This window comes from Schistocerca cancellata, chromosome 6, assembly GCF_023864275.1.
Source record: "Schistocerca cancellata isolate TAMUIC-IGC-003103 chromosome 6, iqSchCanc2.1, whole genome shotgun sequence".
Classification (NCBI taxonomy): Eukaryota; Metazoa; Arthropoda; class Insecta; order Orthoptera; family Acrididae; genus Schistocerca; species Schistocerca cancellata.
In genome coordinates this window covers 554912014-554933822 of record NC_064631.1, presented here as the reverse complement: position 1 = coordinate 554933822, position 21809 = coordinate 554912014, and the positions used below count along the sequence as shown (strand labels likewise).

Below are 21809 nucleotides of genomic sequence, written 5' to 3'. Positions count from 1 at the left end.
TAGGAATATGGAATCGATCTGAGATCCCTTGTCGACAGCACTCATTACTTCATGGGAATAAAGAGCTAACTGCGTTGCAGGAGAACGATATTTTCTGAATCCGTGTTGGTTATGAATCAATAAGTCATTTTCTTCAAGGTGATTCATGATGTTCGAGTACAGTATATGCTCCAAAATCCTACTGGAAATTGAGATCAGTGATATGGGTCTTTAGGAACAGACCTCTCGTCAAGTGAGCGGTTGTATATGATTGTTAAGAAAGGCGATGTTGTGTCTGCATACTCTGAAAGGAACCTGATTGGTACACCATCTGGACTGAAGACTTGCCTTTCTTAAGTGATTTGAGATGTTTTGCAACACCTAAGATACCTACTTTTATGTCATTCATGCTAACAGCCGTTCTGGTTTCGAATTCTGGCATATTTACTTCGTCTCCTTTCGTGAAGGAATTACAGAAAACTGTAGCAGTGACTGTATTGACTGTTTTTTGCCACTGTGTTTTGCTCACTACAAGCCCACGTGAGCATGTCGTTGGGTCAAGTTGGAGTCACCTGATGCTGAGCCCCGTGTTCAGTGCTGAACAGTGAGCTCCGAAACGCTTGTGCCTGCTCTAACATTATTCTCTGTCGTCAGATCTGCATTAGAACGCCGCCTACCCTTCATTATAGGAGCGGGCAAACCTCCGACCTGACAACAGCAGCACGCGAAGAGGTGCTTTGCCATTTACGAGACGCTCGGTTGCCTAACGTCGGGCCGTAACAATATGTCGTTTGCTAAAGTCGCTTACTTCGATGGATTTCCTCGTTTATAGCCCGTATCGTCGTTTGAATGATCCCCCATTTGTCTCGGCTCCGATTAAATTGTTCCTTATCTCGTCACGGGCCCCATACGCCACCAGGCAGCAAGTTATGTAGCGGTGAGCAGAGGTGATAATGTTTAAGCTCGTCAGCGTACACAGGTGTCCAACATTAGAGCAACAAACCGCTATTTCCCCGTTCTGTGTCTAATTCACGATATAATCATGCAAACTGTCAATAGATGTCTGTACGATCAAGTTCTGCATGGAAGGTGGCATTTCGGTCAACGGACAACCACGCCAACGATGAAAGTCAGGGCACCTATCAATGGGGTAGTGTTTGCCGGTCAGTCCCTAATCCACAACTGCTGCGTACACAGTCACAGACGGTGCAGTATGACACAGAGAAGGCGCCTACCAGACTCTCTGCAGAGGAGGGCCATGGGAAGAATGGCTGCAAACTGATGAGGCGCGATGGCTTAATGTGAATCGTTGTGCTGTTTCTCGAATCTGGCGACAGTTCATAGAGACCGAAACTGTGTCCCGAAGACCAAGGTAGGGCACGGTGTAACCTACTGCGTATAACAAAGCGAAAATCCCCATTAATGTACGAGCACGAAATAAATGCCCAGTCTTTGGAAGCGGTAACATCCGTCACGTGTCTGCGTGTGGCTGTTCGAAATGATCTCAAATGGAATGATCAGATTACACAAGTAACAGGAAAGACGATATCTACAGGGTGAAAAGTATTTAAACCGACAAACTCTGCGAGGTTGTAGGTGACATCAAAACAAATATTTTTCGCTAATATCATTTTTTCCAATGAGGATTATTTAAACCATTGTAGACACATTACGCTCTTCTGTAGTTAGAGGCCGTATTACGATTTTCAGTTGTTAGAGGGCGTATTACGCTCTTCAGTTGTAGGCAACTGCTGTCCACCAGTGTAGTAGTGCATTGTCTGTTTACTAATGGAGCGATACACCTGGAGTGAGTACACTAATATGGCTGGTGCATTCTACGTAGCGCACAACAATCTGCACAGCGGGTTTATCAACAACAATATCCTAATCGCCGCATCCCGCATCATACGACCTTTGCTGCCGTCTACCAACATCTGCGTGAGACCGGGTCATTTAGCACATTACCTGGACAGGGACGCCAACGCACGGTAAGAACGCTGCAATTTGAGGAAGCTGTCTTGCAGCATATGGAGCGGTATACTTCAATCAGCACTCGTGCAATTGCACGTAACATGGAGACGAATCAGACGAATGTAAGGACAGTCCTTCGAGTGCAATATTTACGTCCATTTCACTTACAGCGTGTCCACAACCTGGAACTAGTTGATTATCCATCCAGAGCACAGTTTTCGCGGTGGTGCCTGGAACAATGTGAAATGTATCCTACATTTCCATCGTCTGTGTTTTTTGCCGATGAAGCAACGTTCGGGCGTGATGGAGTCTTCAACATGCACAGTTCGCGTGTTTGGAGTGAGTATAGCACAGATGCCACAGTTACTAGCGCTCATCAAGTGCGGTTCTTCGTTAATGTGCAGGTCGGTGTTGTTGAGGACTGTTTAGTTGGGCCGTATCTGCTACCTAGGCCGTTAAATGGCAGGCACTATTACAATTTTCTTGCCAGAGCATTTCCAGACTTGCTGGAAGACGTCCCGCTCCCTACAAGACAACGCATGTGGTTCCAACATGACGAGGCGCCAGCACATTTCATTCGTCGTGTGCGTCGATTCCTGGACCGACGGCTCCCAGAAACGTGGATTGGCAGAGGTGGTCCTGTACCATGGCCTGCTCGATCCCCAAATATTTCCCCTCTGGACTTTTTGGTGTGGGGAGAGATGCACAACTTTGTTTACGCAACTCCTGTTGCATTAGAAGAGGATCTGGTTGCCCGGATAGTAGCAGCAGCAGGAACAATTCAGGATACTCCAAGGGTTTCTATCCGTGTCAGACAGAACATGATCCGACGGTGTAACCTTTGTTTACGTGTCAATGGAGGCATTTTTGAAAATCTACTGTAATTGAAATTGGGTTGTGTTAATGTGTTGTCTCTTGGTCACAAGAAAATGGAAAAGTTTATGTTGGTTTAGTTAATTTGCCACCAGAGAAATCTTCCTCTACCGGTTTAAATATTCCTCACAGGAAAAAATAACATTAGGGAAAAATATTTGTTTGGATGTCCTAAACAACCTCCCGGAGTTTGTCGGTTTAAATACTTTTCACCCTGTAGATTGCAGTTTATTGGTAGAATCCTGAAGCGATGCAGTCCTTCAACAAAGGAAATTGCTTGCATTACGTTAGTTCGTCCAGTATTGTTCTTCTGTATGGGACTCTTACCCATTGAGTCTGATTCAAGAGATTGTGAAGGTCCAAAGAAGAGTGGCAAGATTCGTGACTGGTACATTTATCCATCGCGAGAGCGTTACAAATCTCACAGAAATTTTGAAGTGGGACAAGCTTGCAGATGACGAAACGCTAACCGCAAAGGGCTGCTCACTAAATTCCGAAATCCGATCTTCGCCGAGGATGTAGAGCATATATTATTACCACCAACTTTCCAATCGCGCAATGATCACCATTCAAAGGTAAGGGAAATCAGAGCTCGTACTGAGGCGTTCAGACAATCGTTTTGCCTCGCGCGATCCGCGAGTGGAACAGAGGGGGGGGAAATATGGCTTTGGCGCGAATTGTGACCTCCGCCCACACACCCCGCTTTGTGGCCAGCGGAGTATATATGTAGATGTAGGTGTACCATCTGTGTCATCAGAAAGAGAGGACCATTGTCTGGCTGTAAAGTCACGACCGTATCGCGTTAGTACTACACGGCAACTGGCATCTCAACCCGCAGCATCCACTGGACGTGTTGTAGCGAGTCAAACGGTGTACAAAAGGTTTCGGCAGAGTTGCCTTTATTGTCAGAGACCTCCTGCGTGTGTATCTCTGACTCGTCTTCACACAAGGGAGCGTCTAGAGCGAAGTTGTCAGTATGCCACCTGGACGGTCGAACAGTGGGCCATTGTTGTTTTCACAGATGAGTCCCGATCTGGTCTGGAGAGTAATTGTCGACGACGGATTCGCATCTGGAGGGAACGTGGAACTCGATATCGGGACCTAAACACTGTGGAAAGAGATGGTTGTGGAGGAAGATCCCTAACGGCGTGGGCAGGGATTATGTTAAAGACACGAACACCTCTTCACCAAATAATAGGGTGAATCGGCAAGGTTTAACTGCTGTCAGGTATAGTGACGAAATCTTGGGACCTCATGTGCGGTTGTTGCGAGGTGCTGTGGGCCCAGACTTCGTACTGATGGACAATAATGGTCAACCTCAAACAGCAAGGGTGGTTGAAGTTTCCTTGGAAGCGGAAGATATTGCACCCATGGCTTAGCCTTCTCTCTCTCCCGATTTTTATCTCATACAGCACGTCTGGTGCGCATAGGATTACGGATTGCATCCGTCAGCTTCCACAAACACTCTCCAAGACTTGCGAGTAGCTCTGCAGGAGGAATGGCCGTTATTGCCGCAACATCAGATTGATGACATCATTCACAGCATGCCCAGTCGTTGTCATGCCTGTATTGCTGCCAGAGATAGTCACACCCATACTTAGCACATTTGTAAGTAGGCTGTTTATATTTTCTTATTGGCAACGTTACGTAGCGCTCTGTATGAAAATCACTGGCTGTGCTGTGTGCAGCCTGTGGCTAGTTTGCATTGTTGTCTGCCATTGTAGTGTTGGGCAGCGGCAGCTGGATGTGAACAGCGCGTAGCGTTGCGCAGTTGATGAAAAATTTTATCAAATCATTATTGGCCACTGGCCAAAACAATTTGAAAAATTTTTTGTGGGGAGCATGGGGGCTATGTAAGTAGGCTGTATATATTTTCTTATTGGCAACGTTACGTAGCGCTCTGTATGAAGATCACTGGCTGTGCTGTGTGCAGCCTGTGGCTAGTTTGCATTGTTGTCTGCCATTGTAGTGTTGGGCAGCGGCAGCTGGATGTGAACAGCGCGTAGCGTTGCGCAGTTGGAGGTGAGCCGCCAGCAGTGGTGGATGTGGGGAGAGAGATGGCGGAGTTTTGTAATTTGTCATGAACTGCTATATATATTATGACTATTAAGGTAAATACATTGTTTGTTATCTATTAATATCTTTCATTTGCTAACTATCCCTATCAGTAGTTAGTGCCTTCTGTAGTTTGAATCTTTTATTTAGCTGGCAGTAGTGGTGCTCGCTGTATTGCAGTAGTTCGAGTAATGAAGATTTTTGTGAGGTAAGTTATTTGCGAAAGGTATAGTTTAATGTTAGTCAGGGCCATTCTTTTGTAGGGATTTTTGAAAGTCAGATTGCGTTGCGTTAAAAATATTGTGTCAGTTTAAGCTCAGTCCTGTATAATTGTTGAAAGGGGACGTTTCACATTAACTAGTTGTCAGAATGTGTGTGCAAATCTGTTAAGTTGGAAAAAACGAAGAACAGATTTTTCTACCGTTATGCATGTTGCAATTGTTTATGTACAGTATTTTTTACACTGTTTCTACTTTACTATCACATGTATGTATAGTTTTGTGGCCAACTAAACGCAAACTTCCAAATTTCCGTTTGTTGCTCTAATTTTGGACACGGCTGTATATAGGGTGAAGCACAAAGACCAATTACACAAAATACGTCCGGTTACGTGTAAAATGTACTGGAGATATTTGGGGGTGGCTTGTCTCAGCTGCTTCACTTATATCTATGTACATCATGCCCCCCAGCCACGTAGTGATGTGTCGCGGAGGGTACTTTTTGTACCACTAACTGAACTCTCATGACATTTCAATAGGAAATCTCTCCGTGATGCACAGCGCCTCTCTTGTAACGTCTACCAGTATAGTTTGCGTTGAGCATCTCCGTTCCGTAATGCTCTCGCGCTGGCTAGACTATAGCGTGACGAAACGCACCGATCTTCGTTGGCTCTTCTCTATCTCTTCTGTCAGCTCTACCTGGTAGGGATACCAGATAGATGAACAATACTCAAGAATCAGTCGAACAAGGCGAGGATAAGATAGAAACTGGCACTAACTGACTTGGGGAAACACCGGAAAAAAGATCTGGATTTGAATCATGATCATTCCGAACGTGAACCCAATGCGCTTGGGCCTTCGTCATCTCGCCAAGTGAAGCGCGTACCATAAAAGGGCTGCGAATTGCCTACTTCTCTGAAGAACCATCAAGGGACCCACCAAGCTTAACGTCGCCATCAGACAGACGGATAACCATAAAAAATGTCGTACGGCTTGACTCCATGAAACGTAGGGGAGAGGTTTGCTGTTTACAGGAGGTAATTGGCGATCGGGAGCTACCTCCCCTCTTTCCGCCAGCCTTGTTCCAGCTAGCCGTGGAAGGAAGGTTGCAGCTCAATGAATCGTCAGCGTTCAAGTCATTAAATACCAAGTACAAGTATGGATGGACAGAGATGGGGCAGTCAAATGGCTCTAGCCATATAGAAGAACCAGCCTTCAGTGATGTAGGCTATGATTAATGCCACTCTGTGAAAAATCATTGACTTAATGATGATTGCAATGCATTGAACTGTTGTCAGGAGACCGACAAATTGTACAATTTGTCGGACCAGATACATGATCAGACGCGTTGGTCCCCGTGTAATGTGTAGGTTACCTGTCCCATTAAATAATCGGACTCTCGAAGACATGTGTTTGGAAGGTCGGATCCACAGACGAAGCCGGTCGTTCCGACAGCCCAACTCTTGGCTCTGTCAGTCGGTGCGGACATGTAGGGGATCTCGGGGTGGAACAAGGTAGCGGGTGCATGGGCCATGGGAATGAAACAAAGTGTCTTGGCATCTAGCATTAAAAATAATTGTGCATTTGTCAAAACGATACTAAAACATTTCCTTATTGTTAACGATTTTTTGAAGATTCCATATTCCTTGGTCTAAATTGTTCACTAAACAACTTTGTCTTGTTTCGAGACGGTATTCCTAATAACTTTAACATTTCACAAAATGACTTACTCCATCTGCCCCGCAGATAGGGCAGAATGGGAAATATGCAAGGATTTCTTTAAAAATTTTAAAAATACGTAACATACAGTTTTAAGTGATTTTCAAGTAATGTACGTTAGGTCACACTACCAGATGACTTTTTTCACCTTTAAGAAGTGTTTTCTTGCGCGCATTTTTTTTAAAATGAATCTCGTTAAACATGAAGTATTCCCACGGAATTACATTTTCCTGGAGACTTGTACCATTATTATGAATTTCCTTCTGCCCCAAGTTCCCCTACCTGAAGGACAACAGCAAAGTGGTTAAGAGCTAGACAACTGTGTAGGCCAGAGTCAGAATCACTGATCAAACCTTTGTTTCGGCCACTGTTAGAGTGGCTTTCTTCTGGGTCTACTGGTGTATTTGATTGTCCTGACGTATTATGTTTTGTTAGGACTGCTCTACTGAGCACAACATTACGTCACAATATTGTTGGTCTCTTGTGGTGGAAGGAGTACGCAACTTTATTGTAGATGGTTTCCTGCTGTTGTCTGTTGCCTCTCACAGCGTGTGCCTTGATTGATTGCAGACTGCAGGAGTATACAAGCTGGACTATTAGTGTGGAGAAAAATATACACTCGCGAAACCAGCAGGCCAGTAGCAACGCGTATATGGCAGCACGAAGAATACATTCGACTTGCGCAGCACAACAAATCTGCAGTGGCCGAACACCAGAAAGGCTGCGGCAAGAAAATAAAATTCAGCGCAACCTGCGTACTTCCCAAGGAGCTAGGAATATTGAACCGCAAGATCAGAAAGGCCACAGCGTAACGACATTAATAGAGAAGATAGACCTAGGCTTGCACCATTCTGGCTGCCAACCGTCAAGCCGCAGAAAACAAGACGAGACGTGCGCGTTGCCGGCGAACGTGAGGAAAACAAGAGCACACACCCCATTCGCCGATTACTATTAGTCGTGGCCATACGAATAGGGGGGGGGGGGGGGTGAAGCGAGTTGGAATCGTATTTTGCGACCACAGCTGCTGAGGTGTGTGCTGCTGCACTGTCGTGGTGGAAAAGGACTTTTTTGTGGTCCAATCGCCGGCGTTTTTCTTGCAGCTCGGTTTTCAAACGGTCCAATAACGATGAATAATAAGTACCTGTAAAAGTTTTACCCTTTTCCAGATTGTCGATGAGGATTATCCCTTGCGAATCTCAAAAGACAGTCGCCATAACCTTTCCGGCCGAAGGAATGGTCTTCGCCTTTTTTGGTGCAGAGTCTCCCTTGGTAACCCGTTGTTTAGATTGTTGTTTGGTCTTAGGAGTAGAGTAATGTGATCCATGTTTCATCCACAGTGACGAAACGACGCTTAAAGTCCTGCGGATTCTTCCTGAACAGCTGCAAACCATCCTTGCAACATTTTACACGATTCTGTTTTTGGGCAAGCGTGAGCAATCGCAGAACCCATCTTGCGGATAGCTTTCTCACGTCCAAATGTTTATGCAAAATATTATGTGCCCGTTCATTCGAGATGCCCACAGCACTAGCAATCTCACGTACCTTAACTCTTCTGTCATACATCACCACATCATTGATTTTATCAATGATTTCTGGAGTCGTAACTTCCACAGGGCGTCCAGAAAGTTCGGCATCACTTGTGCCCATATGGCCACTCCGAGAATTTTGAAGCCACTTATAAACTGTTCTAATCAAAGGTTCAGAGTCACCGTAATGTTTATCAAGCTTCTCTTTAGTCTCCTGAGGCGTTTTGCCTTTCATAAAGAAATGTTTAGTCACCACACGAAATTCTTTTCGTCCATGTTTTGACAATCACTCGACTTCCTCGATTCAGACGAATGCCAAACACAAAGAAAGAGACCAAGATGGCTGAAACTTAGTGTGTGTTCTTTCCAAATATGTTAACTAAACATGACCTCGATACGCGCCTGTGGTGCCATCTCTCGGACTTTGCACGGAGTTTTCAATCGCCCCGCGTACTGTAAGAAGCAAAGGACAACAGGAGATCCCCCTCCCTTCTCTACACGATCCTTTTACAATGAAGTTTCCCGCTCTTTCCGCCACAAAAGACCAATTATATCAACGTTTTAAAATTGTAACGTAATTTCAAGTCAGTAGTGCAATCATGACAACGTAGAGGGTGTTCCGAATCTATTCGTTCAAATTAAATCACGAGGCAGAGAACATCAAAACAAATATACTTAGTTATGGTGTTGATGTCAATTTCTGACGCAATGGACGATAATAAACAGAGGGTAGCTTAGCTTGCCAATTAGAGTAGTGGTATTCATGGGAACTGACCGTCGTGTCCAGTCGAAGATTCCTGGCATATCTGCAATTGTTCCAGAAGAGACGGAAATTCTAGTGACGACGTCTTGTTCTATTTGCACAGCGGTTCTATATCCCACCTATTTCATAGCTCCCTCCCCCTCCCCCTCCCCAGCGGAAAAATCTAGACATGTGAGGTCAGGTGAACTGGGTGGCTAGGGCACAACAGAACATCCACCGATTCCCGAAGGTGACTCTCAGGTGATCCCTCACAGCAATGTTGACATGTGCTGGCGGCTTATCGCGCTGAAAATGCATCCTTTGTCTAACATTCAGAGATACACCCTCCAGCAGTTCTGGTAACACATGTTCCATCAAGATGATATATCTCCAACTGATGAGGTGCAATAGACTAGTTTGCGAACGTTTGTTTCACATACAACTTTAAGCTCTATATCTACTTGCAGTAAATAGTCTTGCATATCTGATGTTTGATAAAGTCCGAAACACGTCATATGAGTAATAAAGTCATTCCTAGCCTGATGACTGATTTTTACGGTCGCAGTCCAGACGGCCTGAATGGACAACTGCTGATTATTATAATAATGATTGCTTACCTGCTGCATGACTCTTTATGTCACATTTATATTATTGAGACTAAAACAATCTCGAAAATCTTGGAATACCTGAAACTGGTATCTTGCCAGTATCAATGTCGATAACAGGCAAAAATAGTCGAGATTCTAGATTCCGGGAATAGCTGAACTGTGTATATACGAGGTGCATTCAAGTTCTAAGGCCTCCGATTGTTTTTTCTTCGGACTGGAAAGAGATAGAAACATGCGCAGTGTTTTAAAATGAGGCCGCGTTCATTGTCAATACGTCCCAGAGATGGCAGCACCATATGGCAGAAGGAATTCTACCGCCAGCGGCGAGAATGAGAACTGTTTTAAATACTTAAAATGGCGACGTTTTCCTTACTTGAACAGCGTGCAATCATTCGTTTTCTGAATTTGCGTGGTGTGAAACCAATTGAAATTCATCGACAGTTGAAGGAGACTTGTGGGGATGGAGTTATGGATGTGTCGAAAGTGCGTTCGTGGGTGCGACAGTTTAATGAAGGCAGAACATCGTGTGACAACAAACCGATCAACCTCGGGCTCACACAAGCCGGTCAGACGACATGATCGAGAAAGTGGAGAGAATTGTTTTGGGGGATCGCCAAATGACTGTTGAACAGATCGCCTCCAGAGTTGGCATTTCTGTGGGTTCTGTGCACACAATCCCGCATGAAGACCTGAAAATGCGAAAAGTGTCATCCAGGTGGGTGCCACGAATGCTAATGGACGACCACACGGCTGCGCGTGTGGCATGTTGCCAAGTAATGTTGACGCGCAACGACAGCACGAATGGGACTTTCTTTTCGTTGGTTGTGACAATGGATGAGACGTGGATGCCATTTTTCAATCCAGAAACAAAGCGCCAGTCAGCTCAATGGAAGCACACAGATTCACCGCAACCAAAAAAATTTCGGGTAACCGCCAGTGCTGAAAAAATGATGGTGTCCATGTTCTGGGACAGCGAGGGCGTAATCCTTACCCATTGCGTTCCAAAGGGCACTACGGTAACAGGTGCATCTTACGAAAATGTTCTGAAGAACAAATTCCTTCCTGTACTGCAACAAAAACGTCCGGGAAGGGCTGCGCGTGTGCTGTTTCACCAAGACGACGCACGCGCACATCGAGCTAACGTTATGCAACAGTTTCTTCGTGATAACAACTTTGAAGTGATTCCTCATGCTCCCTACTCACCTGACCTGGCTCCTAGTGACTTTTGGCTTTTTCCAACAATGAAAGACACTCTCCGTGGCCGCACATTCACCAGCCGTGCTGCTATTGCCTCAGCGATTTTCCAGTTGTCAAAACAGACTCCTAAAGAAGCCTTCGCCGCTGCCATGGAATCATGGCGTCAGCGTTGTGCAAAATGTGTACGTCTGCAGAGCGATTACGTCGAGAAGTAACGCCAGTTTCATCGATTTCGGGTGAGTAGTTAACTAGAAAAAAAATCGGTGGCCTTAGAACTTGAATGCACCTCGTATGTAATAAAGTTTTTACGGAACCCTCAGTACGTGACTCCTACTAGCACCCGGCCAATTTTTTAATTTCTAGATTATTCAGATTTTCTATAATCTGGATGACTTACGGCCCCAACTAATCACGATATATGAGCTTCCGCCGTATTTCAATCACGCACTCGAAACATAGCGGCAGAAGCTCGTAGTCTGCACGACGTCAACATGTAGGGTGCGGACTACTGTGGTACGAATTATACTGCGGCTCGGTGTTCGTTCGCCTCGGCTGTCGCTACCTGTCGTCCCTTGCGGCGCATTTTCCGCATCCGGTGGGCGACGTCGTCGGCGTGACCTTTGAGGCAGCCAGTCAAAGGCAGCGGTTCGCCGCATAAATTATTACTCGGTGGCAAGGCACAAACTTTACGTCCATGCCGCCGCCACCGCCGCCCTCAAAGGACTCACAAAAAGGAGGCCGCCTTTATGGAGAAATACGGCTTTGATGCGGGGATGAAGTTTCTCTCCTAGCGAGCGGCAGAGAAGGGGCCCAAGATTCGCGCAGTTCTACAAACCGGATTACCTACATGTCGCAGACGCGCTGGGGCGACATAAATTGGCGTAACGATTGATTGGATATTGGATTAGCGCACTTTATACGTGTTCCGATTTTTATCCATCTATTAGCCTTAAAGACAGTCTCTTCACTGTGGCAGATTCTCAAATAACGTTTTCCTTATCATCGCCGGCCGGGGTGGCCGAGCGGTTCTAGGCGCTACAGTCTGGAACCGCGCGACCGCTACTGTCGCAGGTTCGAATCCTGCCTCGGGCATGGATGTGTGCGTTGTCCTTAGGTTAGCTAGGTTTAAGTAGTTCTAAGTTCTAGGGGACTGATGACCTCAGAAGTTATGTCCCATAGTGCTCAGAGCCATTTGAACCATTTTGAACTTTATCATCTTGTTGGGGTTGGAACCTGCTGTTTCTAAAACTCTGCCTTTTGTAAAACAAATCGGAGGCCTTAGAACTTGAATGCACCTCGTAGAAGCCTTGTATCTTCACTAGCCAGCCGGTTACAATATTACGTTTGGGATGCCATTAAGAACAAAGAATTTCTTGGAAGAATGGTAATTTAGAGGGAATTTTCCTGGAATGCGACGCAAAACCGCACAAAATGCGATACAAAAATACTACATTTATGGCAGATAGAGGTTGATTAAAGTGTTGACTAATACTGAAGACAATCAAACACTAAGAACCACAGAAGTGTATTCTCGGGTTCTTCGGCAGAGATTTGTTTAACGACTTTACTGACGTTCCGCAAGGATGAGTGGCTGGCATTGTCAAAGGTTCATCCTCCATTGCTGGGGAAAGACTGGAGTCGAACACGCAGCCAGAGATTAACAGAAGTACTGTCCGACACGCGCAGTAAGGTGGATTTCCGAGTATAGATATAGATGAAAAAAGATATAGAATGAGACACTTGTGGTGGACATTTGACAACGCATCTTGAGACCTATCTACGTACACTCTGTAGCCAAGAGTTAGATTCCCTATTAATAGCCTGACCATAGCTACTGTGTGGCAACGCCAAGACATGTCGAAGTGAGAGGAAAGAATGTTGCGGAACACAGTTTGTCTACAGCTGGCAATGGTTCAGTGCTTATACAAACGTGTCTACGCTGCCTCTCTACTCAAATGACCCAAATGATTGCCGACGCATACAGTAGATGAGGCCAGTGCTTGTTACAACACAGACAGAGGCGTCTGTAGTCCTCTACACCTGCAAATCACACCATCATTGACATCATCATCATAATCATCATTGTCATTATACATTTCATATCCAATGCTAGAGAAAGGCCTCATCTTGACATTTCCATGTAATGCTGTCTCCAGCAGAAAGCATTCATGCCACTCCCGTATGTTTTCTAATGTCTTCTACCCACATTCCATTAGGTAGTTTCTGTCTTTTCCTATCTCTTGGAACGCAGCCAATAAATTCCTTACTGCCTCTTACATCTATAGGCCTGCTTACAATTATACCTACTCCCATTTCATTTATAATGAAGTTGTAACTATGTCTTCCTCACATATCTTTTCCCTGACAGAAGTGTTTTTGTTTTATCGTCTTCCCTAGTAATACCTAACACGTACGAGGGATATTCATAAATTTTTAGTTGTCACCTTCAAAAAAATAAATTCACATAATTAACTTTTTGTTGCATAACCTTCTGTTACACATATGATTATTAAAACTTCATCACTACTCGTTTATCTCCACTGCTTACTTATCATTCGAAAAACTTCGTGGCATGCGTGAATAAAGGTAACAGGTGAAATGTGTTCTTGTTTAAATCGTGACAGATGCAGTCGCGAGCTTTCGGAAACATCGTTTATCGTGGATGAAATTAAATCGGTGGAAGACAAGGCTATTGTGGCTCTGAGCACTATGGGACTTAACATCTGTGGTCATCAGTCCCCTAGAACTTAGAACTACTAAACCTAACTAACCTAAGGACATCACACACATCCATGCCCGAGGCAGGATTCGAACCTGCAACCGTAGCGGTCACGCGGTTCCAGACTGAAGCGCCTAGAACAAGGCTATTATGTCTGGAGTAGGTGTTTCGCTGTTTTCTATCAAACGATCATCGTATAACCACCCTAAGAATTTAAGGACAATACGGAAATTTTAAAACAGGTACCACGTTCGTCTCATAGTCAGCTGAACAGAGGAAATCACCACACAGAATATGAGCATATTAACTAATTAAGTTAAAGGGAAGACCCTTCCTCGCAACGATGAAGAATGTCTTACGAGCGACTTTATAAACGTTTCCAAAATGTATTCCTCAGATCCAGTCCTCAAGGAAATGCAAAAAAATCTAGTGAGTTGTTGATGCGTTTAAAAAACAGTTAATAACTATAGAAGGTAGTACACTGTGTTAATACTCACTTCATTTGTTTGACTATCGTACTCTTGCCCGATTCGCCAGCACCTGGAACAGGTAAAAACAAGAACTGTCAGAAAACCATAGATAGACGCAAGTTGTTGCGACAGCATTTGTTAACCCAGTACCCTCATTACAGCAGCACATATAGACAACTGAATAACAAGGAAGTTTAGCATACCCCGCTTACGAGGTCACTAGATACGGAGCATGGAACTAAGGCTGGAGCATGGGTGAGGAAGGAAATCAAAGACGTCTTTTTCAAAGAAACCATACCAGAATTCGCCTTAACGATTTAGGGAAACCACGAAAAAACCTCAATCAAGATTGCCAGATGAGGATTTACAATCGACTCATCACGTCCTCCCATGTCTCAGTATATGGATTGCTTTCAGTGTTTTGGAGGCAGTGAAGTGCTAAAAACTGCATTTCGGCACAGGCTGAAGTCCCAAAAAAAGAAATTTTCTGCCGGTAGTTTGAGGAAAGCTGCTTCTATAGTCCCAAAAGTAGTCGGAGAGCAAACGGTGGCGACGTAGGAAATGAAAAGAAATTGTATGTGCTACATTGCATAACAAATACACTCCTGGAAATGGAAAAAAGAACACATTGACACCGGTGTGTCAGACCCACCATACTTGCTCCGGACACTGCGAGAGGGCTGTACAAGCAATGATCACACGCACGGCACAGCGGACACACCAGGAACCGCGGTGTTGGCCGTCGAATGGCGCTAGCTGCGCAGCATTTGTGCACCGCCGCCGTCAGTGTCAGCCAGTTTGCCGTGGCATACGGAGCTCCATCGCAGTCTTTAACACTGGTAGCATGCCGCGACAGCGTGGACGTGAACCGTATGTGCAGTTGACGGACTTTGAGCGAGGGCGTATAGTGGGCATGCGGGAGGCCGGGTGGACGTACCGCCGAATTGCTCAACACGTGGGGCGTGAGGTCTCCACAGTACATCGATGTTGTCGCCAGTGGTCGGCGGAAGGTGCACGTGCCCGTCGACCTGGGACCGGACCGCAGCGACGCACGGATGCACGCCAAGACCGTAGGATCCTACGTAGTGCCGTAGGGGACCGCACCGCCACTTCCCAGCAAATTAGGGACACTGTTGCTCCTGGGGTATCGGCGAGGACCATTCGCAACCGTCTCCATGAAGCTGGGCTACGGTCCCGCACACCGTTAGGCCGTCTTCCGCTCACGCCCCAACATCGTGCAGCCCGCCTCCAGTGGTGTCGCGACAGGCGTGAATGGAGGGACGAATGGAGACGTGTCGTCTTCAGCGATGAGAGTCGCTTCTGCCTTGGTGCCAATGATGGTCGTATGCGTGTTTGGCGCCGTGCAGGTGAGCGCCACAATCACGACTGCATACGACCGAGGCACACAGGGCCAACACCCGGCATCATGGTGTGGGGAGCGATCTCCTACACTGGCCGTACACCACTGGTGATCGTTGAGGGGACACTGAATAGTGCACGGTACATCCAAACCGTCATCGAACCCATCGTTCTACCATTCCTAGACCGGCAAGGGAACTTGCTGTTCCAACAGGACAATGCACGTCCGCATGTATCCCGTGCCACCCAACGTGCTCTAGAAGGTGTAAGTCAACTACCCTGGCCAGCAAGATCTCCGGATCTGTCCCCCATTGAGCATTTTTGGGACTGGATGAAGCGTCGTCTCACGCGGTATGCACGTCCAGCACGAACGCTGGTCCAACTGAGGCGCCAGGTGGAAATGGCATGGCAAGCCGTTCCACAGGACTACATCCAGCATCTCTACGATCGTCTCCATGGGAGAATAGCAGCCTGCATTGCTGCGAAAGGTGGATATACACTGTACTAGTGCCGACATTGTGCATGCTCTGTTGCCTGTGTCTATGTGCCTGTGGTTCTGTCAGTGTGATCATGTGATGTATCTGACCCCAGGAATGTGTCAATAAAGTTTCCCCTTCCTGGGACAATGAATTCACGGTGTTCTTATTTCAATTTCCAGGAGTGTATTTTGTGCGAGTAGTTTGTTGAGTTTTCTCGCCAGTTTGAAATTACTGTGCATTTGCCCTCTCCAATAATGGAATTATTATAAATCTTGCTAGTGTTGTTATTACGAATTTATATGCTTTTACCCCTAATTTATGCGAAGTTTAACATTACCGGCAACAAGAGTTTCGTGACATATAACGAATTCTCAAGTAAATGCATTTCCAAAAATTAAATTAAATTTTTAAAAAATGAGGAACATTTTCTGTATATGTGCTTATTCTCAGCTGCCATCAAAGCTGCAACTGTTTTCCATCATTTTCGCTACTAGCTACGCCCATTGCCTAACGTCACCTATACATCACCAGGCTGTCAGAAATATATAAACGGAGCTAAAACTTCTGTATTGGGGTAGATGGATTGACTTACTTTCGTGTGCCTTGGTTTCTAATGTGTCATTATACATATAGATTATTTATCGTCAGTGTGCCATATTATGATGATGGCATGTAATTTCACTGGGGACATAAAGCAGCACGTTAAGTCTTGTTACATTTGGCAGTGAACCTTGATTTCTTTGAAGCCCAGATTTCCTTTGTTCTTTGTGAGTGGGCTTGCTTGCGCTCCTCCATCCAAGGGCTACGGCGTCTTCTTTTCGGTTGCTCGTCTCGTGCAGCGCATTCGTCACTGTCTTCTTGTGGTGGAGGCCCATGTCACAGGGGTCTTTGGGTTTGATTTGTAGGGGCTGGAAGTCGTCTTTGGCATTTTTAAACCTTGGGAATGCGGTTTAGGGGTCTGAACAAGAAAGTGAAAGACCTTCCCATCCATTCTTCCATGGTTTTATAGACTCTATATTCAATTTGATCTATTTTGCCACAGACTTCCTTGTTGGATCTTTTTCGGTGGAAGCCATTCTTTTAATTGGACCCCACGATTGGTCTAATTATTCTGTTCTCTTTTACCTTTAGGTCTTCGAGGAGGCCTTTCCTTGTATTAAGGGAAAGGGTTTCGGCTACATTCGTAACTACTGGCCTCAGGAACGTTTCCTAGCGATGTATCTTTTTGTTTTATGAAAGGATTTTTTGCTGTAGATCGTGGGCGGGTAATTGTCAGCCTTCTATAACAATAGCTCTCTCTTCCATATACCTGTCCGCAGCTCTCTCTTGTCAACACCTCCTCCCCCTGCAGTTTTCAATTGCCCTTGTCATATAGTCCTCTCGTGCAGGTATACTCTTTCTTGGAACAGCTATTGTCACCGTCATTTTTAATCTTATTCTCTTTCATTATCCCTTCTGTTTCTGATGATACTAAACACGGCTCCAAATGTGCTAAGCTAATTGTTATTGATATTCTTTATACCCTTTATTATTATTATAGTGGTTGTTATAATTAATGGCTCTTATTATTTTATGTACATATGATGCAGTTCAAGTGCCTGGGAAGCTTGCTGATTAAGGATGCTCACTGCACAAATGAAATTCGAGCAAGAGTCGCCATGACCAAAGCCGCGCTCAGCAGGGACCAGAGAGCTTAGGGTTGGATTAAGGAAGAATTTGTTGAATGATTTGGAACAGAGACGGGGACCATGAGAAAAATGGAGAAAAAATTCCTGAAAAAATTGAAACGTGGTACTGGAGAAGAACAGAGATCTAGCGGAGAGGATGGTGTGAGAAAAGTAGGAGGGAAGAGAACTATTCTGAATACAGTACTTCAGAGAAGGTCAGCTGCATATGACGCATACTTAGACATGAGAGGCTCACCATGACGTCATCGAAGGGAAGATGAAAGGAACTGCAGGACGACGAAAAATGAGATGAAAGATGCGAGGAGATACAGCAGCTTGAAGGATGAAGCTGAAGACAGGGATCACTGGCGTCAGAAATTCTCCGTACGAAGTCACGGACCTGCCACTACGCCGAACACAATATAATAATATGTATGATAGTAAGTGTATGTGCATGCTTCGTTTCTGGTGGTCCGGCGTAAGAGAGGGACCTAAGGCCCTAATTCAGTCAAGTTAAATAAATAGTAAATAAATAAATATTATTTTCACTAGTAATAGATACCGTACCTAGCGCTAAAGCAGTCAGGTGCATATATAATACTGCAGTACAGTAAAATCATACAAACTCATGACTGTTACTGAATACTGAAAGTAAGGATTTGTACGCACAATGACCCTATAAACGCAGCCATATAACGTTAATTAATGCTGGCTAATCCAGCCAGCCCTACATCGAAACTGTAGTACCACTCATATATTTTGAGCCTGATCTTATAGCCTTACCGCGCTAATGAAATGAAATATGCATAAATGACGTCATACACATCATTGGAGCCATTACGACTACCGAGCGAGGTGGCGCAGTGGTTAGCACACTGGATTCGCATTCGAGGACGACGGTTTAGGTTCCCTACATCGCTTTAGGCAAATGCCGGGATGGTTCCTTTGAAAGGGCACGATCGAATTCTTTCCCAGTCCTTCCCTAATCCGATGGAACCGATGACCTCGCTGTTTGGTCCTCTCCGCCAGATCAACCAGTCAACCATTACGACCTTAATGGCAATTAATAGGCTATGTGTGAGAAAAGTAGTTATGTGAATGGTTGGTAGACGACAAAAGAAGTTCTTGAATGGATTTCAAGACACAAGAAAACATCGAGACGACAACCTAAAGGAAGGTGGATGGATGACAAGGCAAACATGTACGACAACATTGTCGCGTACATCTGACAGCCATAATGCATGTTGGAGTTTGGTGATGGCCTTTTCGCGGCAGTGTGTGTCAAACAGCTGGTAATGATGACAATAATATGATGAAATCTATAAATATACTATACATCATGAAATCTATTTACGAGGGTTGGAACTTAAATAGTGGCAACTACTTATTCACAACCGATACGAAAGAGTTACATGTTTGTACCTGTTACTGTCCTTCAAAGTGGTCACCATCGTTGTGTAGAACCCGTTGCCAGCAATGTGGAAGGCGTAGTATCCCGTTAGCAGAGCCTGTTCTGTTGGTGGTGCGAATGGAGCGGTCTACTGCCTGTCGAATCTCTGGAACAGTTCTGAAGCGAATGCCACGAAGCCAAAACTGAAACGCCAGTCCAACGAATGGTGTCATTATAGGTCACCGCGGAAGTCGAAAGTGCGTCAGAGCCCCAGTATGGTGAAAGTTGTGGTGATTCCCGTGTACGACTGTGATGGTGTTATCCTAACGCATTACGTTCCTCCGCGGCAGACCGTCAATGCACAGTATTACTGTTCGTTTCTGGATCATCACCTGCGACCAGCTTTGCGAAAGAAGCGGCAACACATTCTGCGCAACCCACTCATCATTTTGCACGACAATGCGCGGGCGCATACAGCGCAAGCTGTGGCTGCTCTGTTCGGTCGATGGGACTGGGCAGTAACTGTATCATCCACCATACTCCCCGAACTTGTGACTTTGATTTGATTCCGAAGTTGAAAGAACCGCTTCGTGGCATTCGCTTCAGAACTGTTCGAGAGATTCGACGGCAGTAGACCGCTCCATTCGCACCATCAACAGAACAGTATACTACGCCTTCCACATCGCTGGAAACTTCTTCTGCACAACGCTGGTGACTACTTTGCAGGACAGTAACAGGTGCAAACATTTAAATCTTTTGTATCGGTTGTGAATAAATAGTTGGCAATATTTAGATTCCAACCCTCGTATTTTTCTTTTTGTCAGGCAGTGTAACAAACTGAGAATAGGACCTAAAATTAGAAATCTTTAAATCTCAGTCCAGGTACGTTATCAGCAACAGGTTTTCTCAGGCCTTGTGCACTGTACCGAGGTGAGAAGGAAGGAAAGCACGCCTTCTCTTGTGCGAATGTTTTGTCTGCGCTCTGTACCGTACAAGCGGCGTTATCTTATCTCCCGGAGCTGGTGTGAACACACACGCTTAGTTACAGACACGGCAGTGAAAGTTTGTTCTCGCCCTTGGCATACGAAACGTGCAGAACGACGACGAGAGAATGTTATCCACGCCGTGTCATGCGCTAGGAATAGTATGAGTACAACTTTGGATAGCGCGGTCACAACATTTTCTGGGCTTGGAATCGCTTATAGCTACGATTTTGTTCAGCCATGTTTTCTACAAGATAGCAAAGTTTTGTCTGCAGCTAATACTTCTGCTTCACGTACGCTACCTGATCAAAGATATGCGTAATTGAGCATTAGATGTTACGAGAGGCGGATTCGCAAAAAGAAAAAGAAAAAAAAAAGGCTAGGTGCGAGTAGGTCACACGCTCTGAGGCTTCCACACAAACTTAATTACGTATGTACACAGTTCATCAATAGCGGGAATCAACAAAAATGGTTCAAATGGCTCTAAGCACTATGGGACTTAACATCTGAGGACATCAGTCCCCTAGAACGTAGAACTACTTAAACCTAATTAACCTAAGGACATCACACACATCCATGCCCGAGGCAGGATTCGAACCTGCGACCGTAGCAGCCGCGTGGTTCCGGACTGAAGCGCCTAGAACCACTCGGCCACAACGGTCGGCTGCGGGAATCAGCAATCTCGACCATTTTTGCCTGCTATCGACAGCCCTTGACATTTGAGTCTCAACTTTATCTACGATAATATCGGAGAGCCTTGGCAATAGTGACGATTTTAGAAGGGGAAAAGAAGCTTACGATGTCAATTGAAGTTTGTTTTAGGGAGGGAATTGGACTAGGCTAGACGGTACAGCGGTGTTACCGACACTGCTATGATTGCGTAATGGCTAGCACAGCTAACTAATAAAGAGAACTGGGTTCAAATCCCGGCAAAACACAAATTTTAATTCATCGTTTTTTAGTTTGAAGTTTGAAGTCGGGTAACCAATGACAAAAGAAATATTTTTTCGTGTGATATAATTACCAATTCACATTTTTTGATTTTTTCCTTTACTTGTATTGTAAAACCTTGTTTCTTGTCAAATATCATAATTCTAGGCCAACGAGAAGTGTCTTACGGGTCTTGACGAGTGAGTTTGCGAGTGTCAAAATATGTGGCATACATGGCAGTATCTTTTAATTGCGGCGACTTAGAAGCTTGCATTTATCGCAACGCCAAAAGACTGTATACCTTAGTAGGAAACATAAATTTCCACATGATACACTACATGTTCCTGAGGAAAACGGATCTCAATATATGGACGGACAGACAGATGGACAGCAAATGACAAATTATTTTCATATTATGTAATTACAAATTCACAATTTTCTGATTTTTTTCCCTTTAGCTTTACTGTAAAATCCTGCTTCTTGCCAAATTTCATGGTTCTAGGTCAGTGGGAAGCACCCTACAGGTTTTGATGAATGAGTTTTCGAGCATCATAATATGCACTTAAATGATCTTATCTTTTGTTTGCATTGACTGAGAAGCTTCAGATTTTTGCACCACCAGGGAACGTAGACTTCAGTAATTGACATAAATTTCAACGTGATACAACTACCTGTTCCTGAGGAAAGGTTCTTTTCAATCAGACAGACACGTGCAGACGGATAACAAAGCGTTCCGTTTTTACCGACTGAGGCACGGAAGTTTAAATGTATTATGTTGTCAGCTCAGATGGAGTAACAGCAGAATGAGTTAGTGTCTTCAGAAGTACACTAGGCCTACTCAGTGGATGTCACCTGAGTAACAAATCCATATGGGACATTTCAGCCTTTCCAAAGCTGCCCAAATCAGATGCTGGTGATGTAATT

The 21809-nt window shown here is 45.0% G+C and overlaps 1 protein-coding gene across 1 annotated transcript in view; it reads right to left on the bottom strand.

Moving 5' to 3' along the window:
- LOC126088605 (guanine nucleotide-binding protein G(o) subunit alpha) overlaps window positions 1–21809 on the bottom strand; it is a 588370-nt gene that overhangs the window by 429926 nt on the left and 136635 nt on the right. Inside the window, exon 2 of the mRNA XM_049906821.1 lies at window positions 14105–14147. Coding sequence (XP_049762778.1) covers window positions 14105–14109 — 5 coding nt within the window. The 5' untranslated portion in view covers window positions 14110–14147. The remainder of the gene's footprint in view (window positions 1–14104; window positions 14148–21809) is intronic.